The 14,430-nt window shown below is 43.4% G+C and overlaps 1 protein-coding gene across 1 annotated transcript in view; it reads left to right on the forward strand.

Annotated features, from left to right (window-relative positions):
• Window positions 1–212: 212 nt before the first annotated feature.
• LOC145415404 (UDP-glucosyltransferase 2-like) overlaps window positions 213–14,430 on the forward strand; it is a 149,061-nt gene continuing 134,843 nt past the window's right edge. Inside the window, exon 1 of the mRNA XM_080284687.1 lies at window positions 213–334. Coding sequence (XP_080140813.1) covers window positions 330–334 — 5 coding nt within the window. The 5' untranslated portion in view covers window positions 213–329. The remainder of the gene's footprint in view (window positions 335–14,430) is intronic.

Consider the following 14,430-nt stretch of genomic DNA (forward strand, 5'->3'; position numbering starts at 1 on the left):
CAGTAACATTCTTTCCTCTTGTTCCAGGTGAAGAGGATCGTGGTTTTGTAAGTGAGGAGTGTGGGTGAAGTGGCAGCTAATTTTACTCTTGCGGAGTTACCTCTGACTGCAAGATGTACAAGATTTTGTATGTACTGGGGGCAGTGCTGCTGGTATACCTGGGGACCTCGGTACCTTCGGTAGTGTCAGAGAGCCAGGCACCCCCTTACCGAGTGCTGGTGTTAGTGCCAGTGGGCAGTCGCAGCCTGTACCACCTGTGCCGATCACTGTCTGCAGCACTGGGCGATGCAGGTCACTCTGTCACCCTTGTGTCATCCTTCCCGGCTTCCATGAAGTAAGTCTATCACTCCTTATTTTATTACTAATGGCAGCATTCTTTATCAGCCTTTAGATTTTGATAATGGTTTAGTGTTTACTGTGTTTTAAAGTGAATTATTCACCGGGTACTGAAACTGCTTTAATGAATGACGGCTCCTGCTTAGTCATCTCCAACATGGTTCTTCATGTACAGTTGTAATTCAGAAAGTTTTAATAAGAGATGTTTCATTTAGACAATAAGAACTGAATTAACAAGGCATTCCTGTAATTATCGCTTACAGAATTAACGCCTGCATGAGAAAAACCATTGGATGTGTTCATTTCGCTCAGTGTTTTACGATTTTATAATTCGGCTGTACTTAATGGCAACAGCTTATCCCCTTTAAAAAGAAAAAATTCTTTCCGTCTGGTGAGATTATAGTGTTACATGACAACTCATGATTATGTGATACTTTCCTGATTAAAAGGCAAACCAGTAATTATTTGAGTATTTGGCTGTACGCTATCAGTGAATAATGAAAGAAACAGATTCTTTATCATATCGCTTTACCTGCAGGAGTTTCCTTTTTTTCTTCACCAGATAGAGGATAAGTACCTTTTAGAATCAATGCTGTTCCTTTGTACAAATTATGATGTACTGTCACTTCTTACATTCTTTTTTTTCTCTGTCAGAAATTAACACAAAGTAAAATTCACTGGTGCCATGGTGGCTCAGTGGCAGTGTTTTCATATAATGTGTGTGTGCCCTGAGTCGTAATTAACACCTATGCCTTGATGGACATTTTCGTAAGTGCTGGTTGCATGTCTTTTCATAAGCTTGCATATTTTTACCATAACTTTTGCTCCCTGTCGTTTCTAGCCGGTGACATGCAGGGTGGTCCATAAATACCTCTCCACTGAAAACTCACTTGATTGTATCTCTTATGTCTTGCGGGAACGACTCAGTGTGCTTAGTGGTTGTACAGCCTCATGCCAAAACATGGCAGTTCACACACACGCCTAACACAGTTTTGTGGTCCATTTGGTACTTTCGAAATTTTCAGCATTATATTAGTGAATCCCAAGAAATACAACTCATATAGTAATTATTCCCTTAGCTATGATGGTCCTTCCAGAAGGACAGTGAAGCCTTCTGCAAACATACCTCCAGAAGATCCTGTGATATCTTTATATTTTGTGTACTTAACACTTGCCACGAAATGTGTGTTTATGCCTAACAGGTGGACACTGGACAGCATGGATATACCCTGGGCTGCCAGCATGAACATAACCCAATTGTCATGCCCTAACTTCTCTGGAGTCACTCTGTTTCTCCTAATTCCTTCCTTTACCTCAAGCTCAACTAGGCAGGAAGCACACGCACCTATGCATGACATTTTACCAACGAGGGAGAAATTACTGCCATATTACCCAGCCCAATTGTCCACCTTAGTCCTCACATCCAGCTGCCCATGCTATTGTGTTGCGACAGTCATCCCTTCATTCTGACAAAGACTGCTGTTTGAGGACAGCAGCAGTGAAAGCAAGGCAGACCCCAGTAGTTTATGGGTTAATGGCAAGGTTGATGATGGTGATGGAATAGCTTAGATTCATGAAGTAAAGTACATGGGCAGATAGTGAGAAGGAATTTAAGACCAGGAGCAGGAAGGAAACGAGGGAGGGTATGTTTCACCGCCACCATCTCCACTGTATTTTGCATTGTACCGTATCTGGTCACCACATGATTACCATCACCTTATCACCTTAACCTGTCTTATCACTCTGGTACAGCCTGTGGACCCTCCAGGGAAACGTCGTCTGTGGCATTTTGGAGCCGCGGACTGGGAGGCCCTCAGGCAGTACTTCTTTGATTTTCCCTGGAATGATTATTGCTTCCATGGCCGGGAGATATCTGAGTGCCTTGTGCATTATGGAGGTTATTCTCTCGGGCATGGAGGCATACATTCCTTTCTCATGTCCTTTGTCAAAAGCTAGAAGGCCTTAGTTTAATCACGCTTGTTCTAATAATGTCCGCAACAAGGAGAGGGCCTACAGAAGGTACCGGAGCCAACCCAGCCCTGAATGACATTATCTTTACGTTTCTGCACGGAATCGTGCTAAGTCAGTTCTTCGTTCTGCTAAAAATAATTTCATCTGTACTAAATGCTCTCAACTCTCCAACTCGAATTCTTCCCGCTCCTTTTTGCACCTTGCCAAAAACCTTTCTAACAACTTTACCTCATCATCCTTCCCTCCTCTTCTCTACTCTGATGGTTCTGTAGCTATTTCCTCTACTGATAAAGCAGATCCCTTCGCTCAAATTCCACATTAGACGATTCCGGTGCTGTTCCTCCATCACTTCCCCCCTTTGACTTCCTCATGGCTGACATTAAAATTTCTTCAGCTGATGTATTTTCTGCCATCACTGGCCTCAATACTAACAAGGCATATGGGCCTGATGGGGTCCCTTCTGTTGTTCTCAAGAACTGTGCTTCTGTGCTTACACCCTGCCTAGGCAAACTCGCCTTTGTCTGCCGCTTGTACCTTTTCTTCTTGCTGGAAGTTTGCTCTCATTCAGCCAGTCCCAAAGAAGGGTGACCATTCCCAACCCTACAACTATCGTCCAATTGCTTTAACGTCCTGTATTTCAAAAGTTTTCAAGTCAGTTCTGAAATGAACAATTTTAAGGCATCTTTCCTATCACAACCTTCTTTCTGATCGTCAGTACGGGTTCTGTCAGGGACGTTCCACTGGCGATCTTCTCACCTACCTTTCAGACTCCTGGTCATCCTCCTTTCGGGACTTTGGCGAAAGCTTTGCCATTGCACTTGACATCTCAAAGGCTTTCGATCGAGTCTGGCATAAATCTTTAATTTCCAGTCTGTCCACTTATGGTTTCAATTCTTCTATCTGTGCCTTCGTTGCTAGCTTCCTTTCTGGTGGTTCTATAGCCGCTGTTGTAGACAGACACCCTTCTTTTCCTAGATCTATCAACAATGGTGTTCCTCAGGGCTCTGACCTATCACCAACTCTCTTCCTTTTATTCATCGATGACCTTCTAAGCTGTACATCAAACCCTATCTACTCATACGCTGATGACTCCACCATTCACCTTTCCATTCGGTTCCCGCAACGCCCATCTCAGCAGTTACTTCAACAAACAAGAGATGAGGCTATGGCACACCTAATATCTGACTTGGCTCGTATCTCTGACTGGGGTAAAAATAATCTGGTTGTTTTTAAAGCATCTAAGACAGTTCTTACACCTATCAACCCGACAAAATCTTCCACAGGTATACCCACTAGTGTTTAATAACATTCAGCCTGCATCATCCTTGAACATGCTTGGGGTTTCATTTACTCGGGAATCTTGGAAAGATCATATTACATTTCTTTTAAAATCTGCTTCCATGAGATTAGGTGTGCTAAACTGACTCCGTTATTTCTTTACCCCTGCACAATTGTTGACTCTATACAGGGGTTTTATCCACCCTTGTTTAGAGTACAACTCTCATGTGTGGGGAGGCTCTGCACATACCACCCTTCTCAATAGGGTGGAGTCAAAGGCTTTTCGTCTCGTTAACTCTCCTCCTCTTACTGACTCCCTTCAACCTCTGTCTCTTCGCCGCACTGTTGCATCTTTATCTCTTTTCTGTCGCTACTTTAATGGTCACTGCTCCTCTGAACTTTCTGCATGCATTCCTCCACATTTATGATGGGCGCGTAGCACCCGTCTAGCAGGAAACTCTCATCCCTTTTCTGTCCAACTCTCTAATGCAAGAGTTAATCGTTACTCCCAGTCCTTCATTTATGCAACAGGTCAACTCTGGAACTGTCTCACTCTGTCTGTGTTTCCTGCTGCCTATGATCTCCAGTCTTTCCAACGCAATGTGTTTAGGAATCTCGAAATGAATGGATCTTGAATTTGGCTCTCTATTGTATTTTGGTTTTTCTTGCAGGGAACTGTTATTGCGGGCTCATGGCCTTTGGTTCCTTCTTCCTCGCATTAAAAAAAAAAAACTAACCTCACCAACCTCACCATGACCTTCACTGCCTTCACCATCAAGTCCTGCAGTCGATCACCACTTGCACCCTCAAGTCCACAGTCGCCTACTGCTATTCTCTCGGCCATATCAAACCATGAGATCAGTGAGATCAGTGTTCACCACGGTTGTCCATCCCTTTGATGAGGTCAGCCGTTGCGATGGCTGAGTGGCAGGTACTGTACTGAAGAATGGCCAGGAGGTGGAATAATTTGAAGGGTTTCAGACGCAGGATGAAGCGGGCCTGATGTGCTGGTAAATACCATGCTTTTGTCAATGCAAGAGATCCTCCATCCCTATTTAGGTTGTGCAAGTGACATTATCTGATGTCACGAGTTCATGGTCTTATTGCCCTGCTGATGCTCTTGCCTCACAACAAAAAGCATGTGCTCATATCGTAGTAGTGCAAGGATGCTTCTATTTCATTGCCAGTATTCGGATGGTACATGGCCCATTGTTGTTTCTTACTGTTCTTATGGTTTATGCACTTTACCAACAGCCACAACCCATTTGACAATGATGGTGTGTGGAAGATTCATGTCTTTTTGAGATTCTGAAGGTGTACCAACATTCATTTGTCCCAATTCAGAATGTCATCAAGGAGAGCCTAATACTCTTCAAGGGGCACTTCATTCTGGAACAGTCCGTCCCATTGAAATGACATCAGTGTGCAACTGTACCAGAGGCTATGCACTGAACATGATCATGTACACGGTTACTGACACAGACATTCCCAGCTATAATCCATTACGAAAGTCTGGCACCATATTTAGAAAGATATTACAGCCCTGCCTGGAACAGGGTCACTGCTTGTACACAGACAATTTGTACACCAAATTTTCCCTGTTCCTGAACCTCCATAGTCATGGCATGGAATCCTTTGGGACACTGCACAAACAGGAAGCATATCCACCATTTCTGCCACAAGTGTAGGGGATAGGTTCAGCAGTTCAAGGTGAAGGAAATGTAGGCACAGCAGTGGACCGAGATCATGGCACCCAGGAACAAGGTCACCTGAACCAAAGGCGAGTGCATCATGAACTCTGACATAGTCATTGACTACAAATACAACATGACCTTTGTCAACAAGAGTAACACTCATGTAGTGCTGAGTAAGTCAAGATGACTGAGCTTTTATATGAAATTCTTCCAGCACCTGATCAACATTACAGTGCTCAGTGCATATAACTTCACCACACTGGCAAACACGTGAAAGTTTTTTTTTTGATACAAGAAAAAAGGAACCAAAGGCCAGGAGCCCACAAACCGTTCCCTCTAAGAAAACACAAGAACAATACAAAAGAGAGCGAAATTCAAGATCCATTCATTTCGAGATGCCTGGACACACTGAGTTTGAGAGACTGGAGATCATAGGATGTAGGAAATTTAGACAGAGGAAGACAGTTCCAGAGCTGACCTGTTGCATAAATGAAGGACTGGGAGTAACGGTTAACTCTTGCATTAGATAGTTGGACAGAAAAAGGATGAGAGTTTGTTGCTAGATGGGTGCTACACACCAGTCGTAGAGGTGGAGGGATGCAAGCAGACAGTTCAGATGAGCAGCGACAATTGAAGTAGCGATAGAAAAGAGATAAAGATGCAACAATGCAGCAAAGAGACAAAGGTTCAAGGGAGCCAATAAGTGGAGGAGAGTTGATGAGATGAAAGGCCTATGACTTCACTCTATTGAGAACAGCTGTATCTGGGGAGCCTCCCCACATATGATGGTTGTACTCTAAATAACGGCAAATAAAACCCGAGTATAAAATCAACAACTGTGCAGGGGTAAAGAAGGTACGGAGTTGGCTTAGCACACCTAATCTCTTGGAAGCAGATTCTACAAGAGGTGCAATATGATCTTTCCAAGAGAAGTCCCGAGTGAATGAAACCTTAACCCGTCACGTCCCGAGGTTTTCCGCACCTCCGACATCCCCCAGTCCCGAGGTATTTTCGAAAAAATTTTTTTTTGCTAAAACCTCCGCTTTTGGTGAGAAACATCGAAAATTCATAGAGAAATCGCTCACCTGAGGTTTTAAAAACTCAATCCAGGTAGGATTTCCTCCTTACCTGACTGGATTTTCTAACATGCTGGCACCAAAGAAAACGAGTTCTATGGGAGGGTAACTATTTTATCCACTCATAAACGGTATTTATTTATTTACTTGGTACGAATTTATATGTAGTATAAGAGCATATTGGTTTTCAAGCAGTAATATAGGCATTATAAGCATTGTTTCACTCACTAACTAATCACCATTCATGACCTTTTTTTCCCACATTACCTGATCATCATTTCTGACTGTTTCTTCCTGTAATGCTATGTAAACCTTGTCCTCCACATTGTCATCGATTGGGGAATCACTCTGGCCCTGAATGTCTTTATTGGCCAGTCACTGGTAACAGGTGAATTGCTGAGACAATGGCATGAGGGGGGGGAGGGGGGAGGTTATGCGGTGTAAGGCATTGTCCCTGCTTCGCATCTTGTAGAGGAATAGAGGAACGTGTCCAGTGTATAAATATGATAAATCACGCTCGAAAATAGAAAATTGTGCAAATTAGGGACCTTGCAATTGCACGACGTACCGGTACGTCGCCGGGACTGGCAAATGCAAATTGTTGCAACGTACCCATACGTCGACGGGACAGGGCGGGTTAAGCTTGTTCAAGGATGATGCAAGATTAAGCTGGATACTCTTAATCATCAGTGAGTACTCATGTGAAGGATTGTTTCGGGTTGATAGGTGTAAAAATTTAGTTTTTGATGCATTAAAAACAACAGGATTATATTTACCCCAGTCAGAGATATGTGCCAAGTCAGACATTAGGTGTGTCACAGCCTCATCCCTTTTTTGTTGAAGTAACTGCTGAGATGGATCTAGGAGAAGAACGATGGCCGTCTACAACAGTGGCTATAAAACAAGCTGTGTTGAAGGCACAGATAGAAGGATAGAAACCGTAAGAGGGCAGATTGGAAATTAAAGATTTATGCCAGACTCGATCGAAAATCTTTGAGATGTCAAGTGCAATGGCAAAGCTTTCGCCAAAGTCTCGAAAGGAGGATGACCAGGAGTCTGAAAGGTAGGTTAGCAGATCGCCAGTGGAGCGTTCCTGACGGAACCTATACTGACGATCAGAAAGATGGTTGTCATAAGAAAGATGCTTTATAATTTTTCTGTTACGAATTGACTCAAAAACTTTTGAGACAGGATGTTATAGCAATTGGATGATAGAGGGTTGGGAATGGTCACCCTTCTTTGGGACTGGCTGAGTGAGAGCAAACTTCCAGCAAGAAGGAAAGGTACAAATTGACAGACAAAGGTGAAAGAGTTTACTTGGCAGGGTGTAAACACTGAAGCACAGTTCTTGAGGACAACAGGAGGGACTCCATCAGGCCTTATGCCTTCTTAGTATTGACGCCAGTGATGGGAGAAAATACATCAGCTGACGAAATTTTAATGTCAGCCATCAGGATGTCTGAGGGAGGAAAAAATGGAAGAACAGCACCGGAATCATCTAAGGTGGAATTGGAGGAGAAAGTCTGAGCAAAGAGATCTGCTTAACAATGGAAGAAATAGCTACAGAGCCATCAGAATAGAAAAGAGGAGGGATGATGAGGTAAAGTTGTTAGAAAGGTTTTTGGGAAGGTGCCAGAAGGAGCAGGAAGAATTCGAGTTGGAGAGTTGAGAGCATTTAGTACGGATGAAATTATTTTTAGCAGAGCGAAGAACAGACTTAGCACGATTCCAGGCAGAAACATAAACAAGATGTGATTCAGGGGTGGGTTGACTCTGGCACCTTTTGTAGGCCCTTTCCTTGTTGCGGACAGCATTAGAGCAAGCGTGATTAAACCAAGGCTTTCTTGGATTAGTCAAGGGATATGAGAAAGGAATGTGTGCTTCCATCCCCGAGAGAATAACCTCTGTAATGCGCAAGGCACACTCAGATGGCTCCCGGCCATGGAAACAATAATCATTCCAGGGAAAATCAAGACGTACTGCCTGAGGGCCTCCCAATCCGCAGCTCCAATGTGCCACAGACGACGTTTCTTTAGAGGGTCCAGAGACCATACCAGAGCGATAGGACAGGTTAAGGTAATAAGGATGTGATTGGAGGAGCCCAACAGAGAGAAAAGATTGACAGTGAAAGGAGAAGGATTAATTGTAAGGAAGAGGTAATGTATGTGGGAGCTCTTTCCAAGGCAGTCAGGGATACTGGTAGGGTGCTGTACAAGCTGCTCTAGGTTATTAAGGATAGACAAAATGTAGGCTTGTTCACCAGGTAGATCAGTGAAAGGAGAGGAGAGCCAAAGGTGGTGGTGAACATTGAAATCTCCTAGAATGGAGATTTCAGAGAATGGAGAAATAGACAGAATGTGTTCCATCATAGAAGTAAGATAGTCGAAGAATTTTTCAGTCAGTAGAATTAGATTAGTAAACATTGCATATATATTTAGTCACAGAATGACAAGAAAGCCTACGCCAGAGAGTAGAGAATTCAGAATAATTAAGTTCAGGAACACGAAAGCAAGATAAATCATTGCATATACGGTATATAGACAATAGCCACCATTGGCTTTGAAATGAGTATAGAGAAAGTAGGAGGAAACAGAAAAGGGTTTGCTGTCAATTGCCTCAGACAGCTGAGTCTATGTCAAGAAGAGGTGAGGTTTGGAGGAGGAGAGGTGGTTTTGACAGAGAGAAAGTTAGAGGAAAGGCCGGGAATGTTGCAGAAATGAAGAAGTGAGTTAGACATTGGTTACAGGCATCTACAGGAGAGGGGTGGATGGTGGGGGAATTTATGGTCCCTCCCCTGGGGACTCTGAGGCCTGATTTACTACAGCCACGTTTCTTTTTTAATTTTGAAAAGGAAGTGTAGTGTTTACTGTGCATTTTGTTTGGAGTTGACAGTTAGAGAAACATGTATTGGTGAGCATGCTGGCCTACTCTCTGTGTTACTGAAACACTGAAAAAGTTCAGCAAAGGGGAATAGTCAGGAACTGGTCCTGAGGACTCATGAAACTAGAGCTCCAGCTCTCCCTGTCATAAGCTTTCCATCCATCTTGGGAGTACTGCCCTGCTCGACTGGTGCTACAGTCTACCCCTCAAACTGTAGGACTTTTCGTACAATATTGTGCACCAGATGCTACAGAAATACGGAACATACAGGGCAGCTAATATGGGGCAGAGGAGATTCACCCTGCCTGACACAATTCTATCAACAATGGCGTGCAGTCATGGCTGCAAAAGCAGGCACACTGCAAAGTGTGGCAGAAACACCATGAAATGTGCACAACTGAGGAGAAAGCTGATGGTAATGTATACTGTCTGTTACAATCATCAGTGTGTGGGATGGTGCATCAAAGCATACGACTCACAAGAATGTAATATGGAAAGAGTGCAGATATGTTTAGTAATACGTAAGAAATGTAAAATCATTGAAGATATGGGCCCTTCAGTGTGGAAAACTATGAATAGTTATACTAACCGGTACTGCAAATTCGACTCAAGTAAAAGTGTAAGAAAAGTACAGATGATAGGCTGTTTCATCAGCCCTCAGGAGTAGCTTTTGACCATCCCCCTTTGCAGAACTTTCACAGATTTTCAGTATCACAGAGAGCAGACCAGCATGCTGTCCAGTACAAGTTCCTATATTTCAGCACCAAACTACACGCACATTACATACTACATTTCCTTTTCAAATTCAAAAATAAAACGGCATCTTAAAACCAAGCCATGGAGTCACCAGGGGAGGAATACCATACAAGCATCCACCTTCCACCCCTCTCCCGGTGTCGACCACGCATGATGCGTGGAACCACTCCCTGACTCGCTTCATAATTTCTGCAACATTTGCTGCCTTTCCTCTAACTTTCTCTATGTTGAACCCTACCTCTTCTCCTTTAAACCTCACCTTTTCTTCCTCACATTATTCAACTGTCTGAGAGAACTGATAACAAACATTCCTCTGTTTCCTCCTACTTTCTCTATGCTCACATCAGTGCCGAATGTGGCTGTTGTGTACATGTATGGAACAACATACCTTAATCTCATGTTCCTGAACTTGAATGCTCCGAATTCCCTATTCTCTAGCTTCAGCTATCCTGTAATTCTCTGTTTAAATGTATGTGCCGTTTACTTATCCCGAAATTCTAATGACTATGAATTTTTTTTTGACTATCTTACTTCTAAGATGGAACACATCCTATCAACTTCTCCTTTGTTTGAAATCTCCATTCTAGGTGATTTCAATCATACTCACAATCTTCGGCTCTCCTCTCCTTTCACTGATCCACCTGGTGAACAAGACTACACCTTTTTTATCTTATCTTTCATGACCTAGAGCAGCTTGTACACCACCCTACCTGCATCGCAGACCACCTTGGAGAGAGTTCAAGCACACCTGACCTCTTCCTTACAACTAACCTTTCTGCTTACATTGTTAATCTTTTCTCTCTGTTGGGATCCTCTGACAGTGGCCTTATCAACTTCAGCTGTCCTATTGATCCAGTAAAGCCTGTGGACCCTCACATAATGCGGAGGCTTTGGCACTTTCGAGCTGCTGATTGGGAGACCCTCAGGTAGTACTTCTTTGATTTTCCCTAGAAATATTTTTGCTTCCATGGCCGAGAGCCAAGTGACTCTTGCACATTATGGAGGCTATTCTCTCGGGCATGGAAGCATACATTCCGTTCTCTTATCCTGTGACTTATGCTAAAAAAAAAAAAAAAAAAAAAAAAAAAAAAAAAAAAAATTTAATCACACTTGTTCTAAGGCTGTCTACAACAAGGAGAGGACCTGCAAAAGGTACTGGAGCCAATGCATCCCTGAATCTCATTTCTTTTAAGCTTCTGCCCTAAAACATGCTAAGCTTGTTCGTCAGTCTCAAAAAAAAAAAAAAAGTAAATAATCTGACGTTTTCAGCTCGTTTTCTTCCCACTGCATTTGGTATCTTGCCAAAAACTTTTCTAACAGCTTTACCTCGTCATCCTTTCCTCCTCTTTTCCCCATTGATGGCCCTGTTGCTGTTTCTTTTACTGTTAAAGCAGAACTCTTTGCTCAGACTTTCTCCTCCAAAATCCATCTTAGATGATTCCGGTGCTGTTACTCCATTGCTTCCTCCCTCCTACTTCCTCATGGCTGACATTAAGCCCTAAAAGAAGGGCATCGGGATATTCTGACACACGCTCAGTTCAGGCATAATCGGCAGGTGCGTTATGGTGAGGGGTTTGTGGGGGTTGGTGGTGGTGTGGGGGGGGTTGGGGGGGTGGGATGATGCAGGAAGGGGGGCTAGGTGCTTGGGGGAGGTGGGGGTGGGAGTGGGGGGGGAAAGGGTGAGGATGGGAAGTGGGGGATGAGGAGGGGGTAGGGGATGAAAGGGTGGGGGTGGCAGTGGAGATTGGAGGGATGGGGAGGTTTGGGGTGACTGGGGGGTTTGGGGTGTGGGGGTGTTGGGGGTTTGGGGTGTGGGGGGTGGGAGGTGTGGGGTTTAGGGGTGGTAGAGGGTGGTCGGGGGTTTGGGAATGGTGGGAGTGGTGTGGGAGGCAGTGGCGATTTAGGGGTGTTGTGGGGGGACAGCAGGGGGTTCGGTGTGGGGGGTTGAGGGTGGGTGGTGTGTGGGTGTGATGTTAGGGGGGTGTGCGGGATGACTGCTTACGTGGACACCTATCTTTTTGGCCCTAGTACCCTCGGACAGCATATGCGGTCATCTGTGTTTTAGAGGTTCAAATTCTTCAAATGATGTTTTTTCTGCCATCACTGGTCTCATTACTAACAAGACATATGTGCCTGATAAAGGCCCTCCTGTTGTCCTTAACCCGCCGTGTCCTGTTGACGTATATATACGTCCACACATTTTGTCACTGTCGGTCCCATGGACGTATATAAATGCGCACCAATTGCAAGATCCCTAATTTGTACAATTTTCAATTTTCGCATTTGATTTTTGGTACGTATACACAGGACACCTTCCTCTACAAGATGCCAGGCAGGGACAATGCCTTACCCTGCATGACCTCCCCCCCTCCCCCGCACGCCATTGTCTCGGCAATTCACCTGTTACCAGTGACCTGGCCAGTAAAGACATGTCGAGCCACAGTACGAAAATCAGGGCCAGAGTGATTCCCCAATCAATGACAATGTGGAGGACAAAGTTTACGTAGCATTTTAGGAAGAAACAGTCAGAAATGATGATCAGGTATGTTGATGTGTTTGGTGAGTGAAACAATGCTTATATTGCCTATATTACTGTGTGAAACCATTATACTCTCGTACTACATATAAATTCATACCAAATAAATAAATAAATACCGTTTATGAGTGGTGTGGAATTGATACCCTCCCACAGAACTCGTTTTCTTTGGAGCCAGCCTGATAGAAAACCCAGTAAGGTAAGGGGCACTGCTACCTGTATCGAGTATTTTAAACCTCAGGTGAGCGATTTCTCTATGAATTTTCGATGTTTCTCACCAAAAGCGGAGGTTTGATCCAAAAAAAATATTTTTCCAAAAGTGGTCAGGATTGGGGGGAGTCAGTGGTGGAAAATCAGTCGCGACAGGGTGAGTTAAGAACTGTGCTTCTGTGCTTACACCCTTCCCAGGTAAACATTTTAGCCTTTGTCTGACTACCTGTACCTTTGCTTCCTGCTGTAAATTAGTTCTCATTCAGCCTGTCTCAAAGAAACGTGACCATTCCCAGCCCTCTGACTGTCACAAAGTTGTTTTAACATCCTGTATATCAAAGGTTTTTAAATTCTATTCTAAAAAGGAGACATTAAAGCATCTTTCCTATCACAGCGTTCTTTCTGATCGTCAGTATGCTATACTGGCGATTTTCTCAACTACCTTTCAGACTGCTGGTCATCCCCCTTTCGGACTTCAGCAAAAACTTTGCCATTACACTTGACATCTCAAAGGCATACATCTTTATTTTCCAAACCCCACTCTTACAGTTTCTATCCTTCTGCTGCATCTGTGCCTTCATCTCTAGCTTCTTTTCCGGTCGTTTTATAGTTGCTATTGTAGATGCCCTCCGTTCTTCTTGTAGACCTATCAATCTTGATGTTCCTCTAGAGTTTAGTCCTATCACCAGCTGTTTTCCTTCTATTCATCAACGTACTTCTAAGCTGTATGTCTAACTCTATCCATTCAAAAGCCTATGACTCCAACCTTCACCTTTTTATATCACAGCATTCATCTCAGCAGTTACTTCAAGAAATAAGGGATGAGGCTATGGCACACCCACTATCTGACTTGGCACATGTTCCTGATTGGAGTGAACATAATCTTGTCTTTAATATGTCAAAAACTTATTATTACATCTTTCGACTGGAAGATTATTCTCTAATTTTTAAGAATACACAGCTCAATCTTGCATCACCTTTAACCCTTCGTTAGTCCTGTGGGGTATTCAAACGTGGTTAGTCTTTGGGGTGTTACAACACCCTAATACAAAAATACATGTAGTGTTACTATCATGTAGAATATATTCATACTACTGCTTCAGCATATCTATGCAATCACTAATGAAAAGATTGAATGCCTTGTAGGTTGTGTTTAATTTATAATAAAATACAGTAAATTAAAATATCAGCAAAAAAATAACAAATGGACTCAAATCTCATTTATCAGGTACACACGCACAGGAAAATACATTTTGTGATGTTTAAAATCAGTATGATGATAAACAGTATGCAAAAATAAGATAAAAAATCAATTTATATCACAATGTGATCTAAATGGTTAGTTTGATGGGGTGACTGGACACCCCAAGGGGGAAGCGGGAAAGCGCCCCTCTCTCTCTCTCACTGCAGCAGAGGCAGGACCAAACCAATCCACATGCTCCCTCCCCTCACTGAATCAGGAGAGTACTGGAACAGAGAGAAATATTCTATTTACCGGCTAGGAAATATGAGCTTAAAAAAAAAAAAAATTGCAGTGCCAAAACACCCCACCTGACTAACGAAGGGTTAAACATGCATGGCGTTTCATTCTCTTGGGATTTACTTTGGAAAATCATATTACCTCTCTTGTATAATTTGCTTCCAAGAGATTAGGTGTGCCAAGCCGACTTCATGCCTTCTTTACCCCAGCACA

This window comes from Coenobita brevimanus, chromosome 102 (assembly GCF_032717465.1).
Source record: "Coenobita brevimanus isolate Jiangsu-jjx chromosome 102, ASM3271746v2, whole genome shotgun sequence".
NCBI lineage: Eukaryota > Metazoa > Arthropoda > Malacostraca > Decapoda > Coenobitidae > Coenobita > Coenobita brevimanus.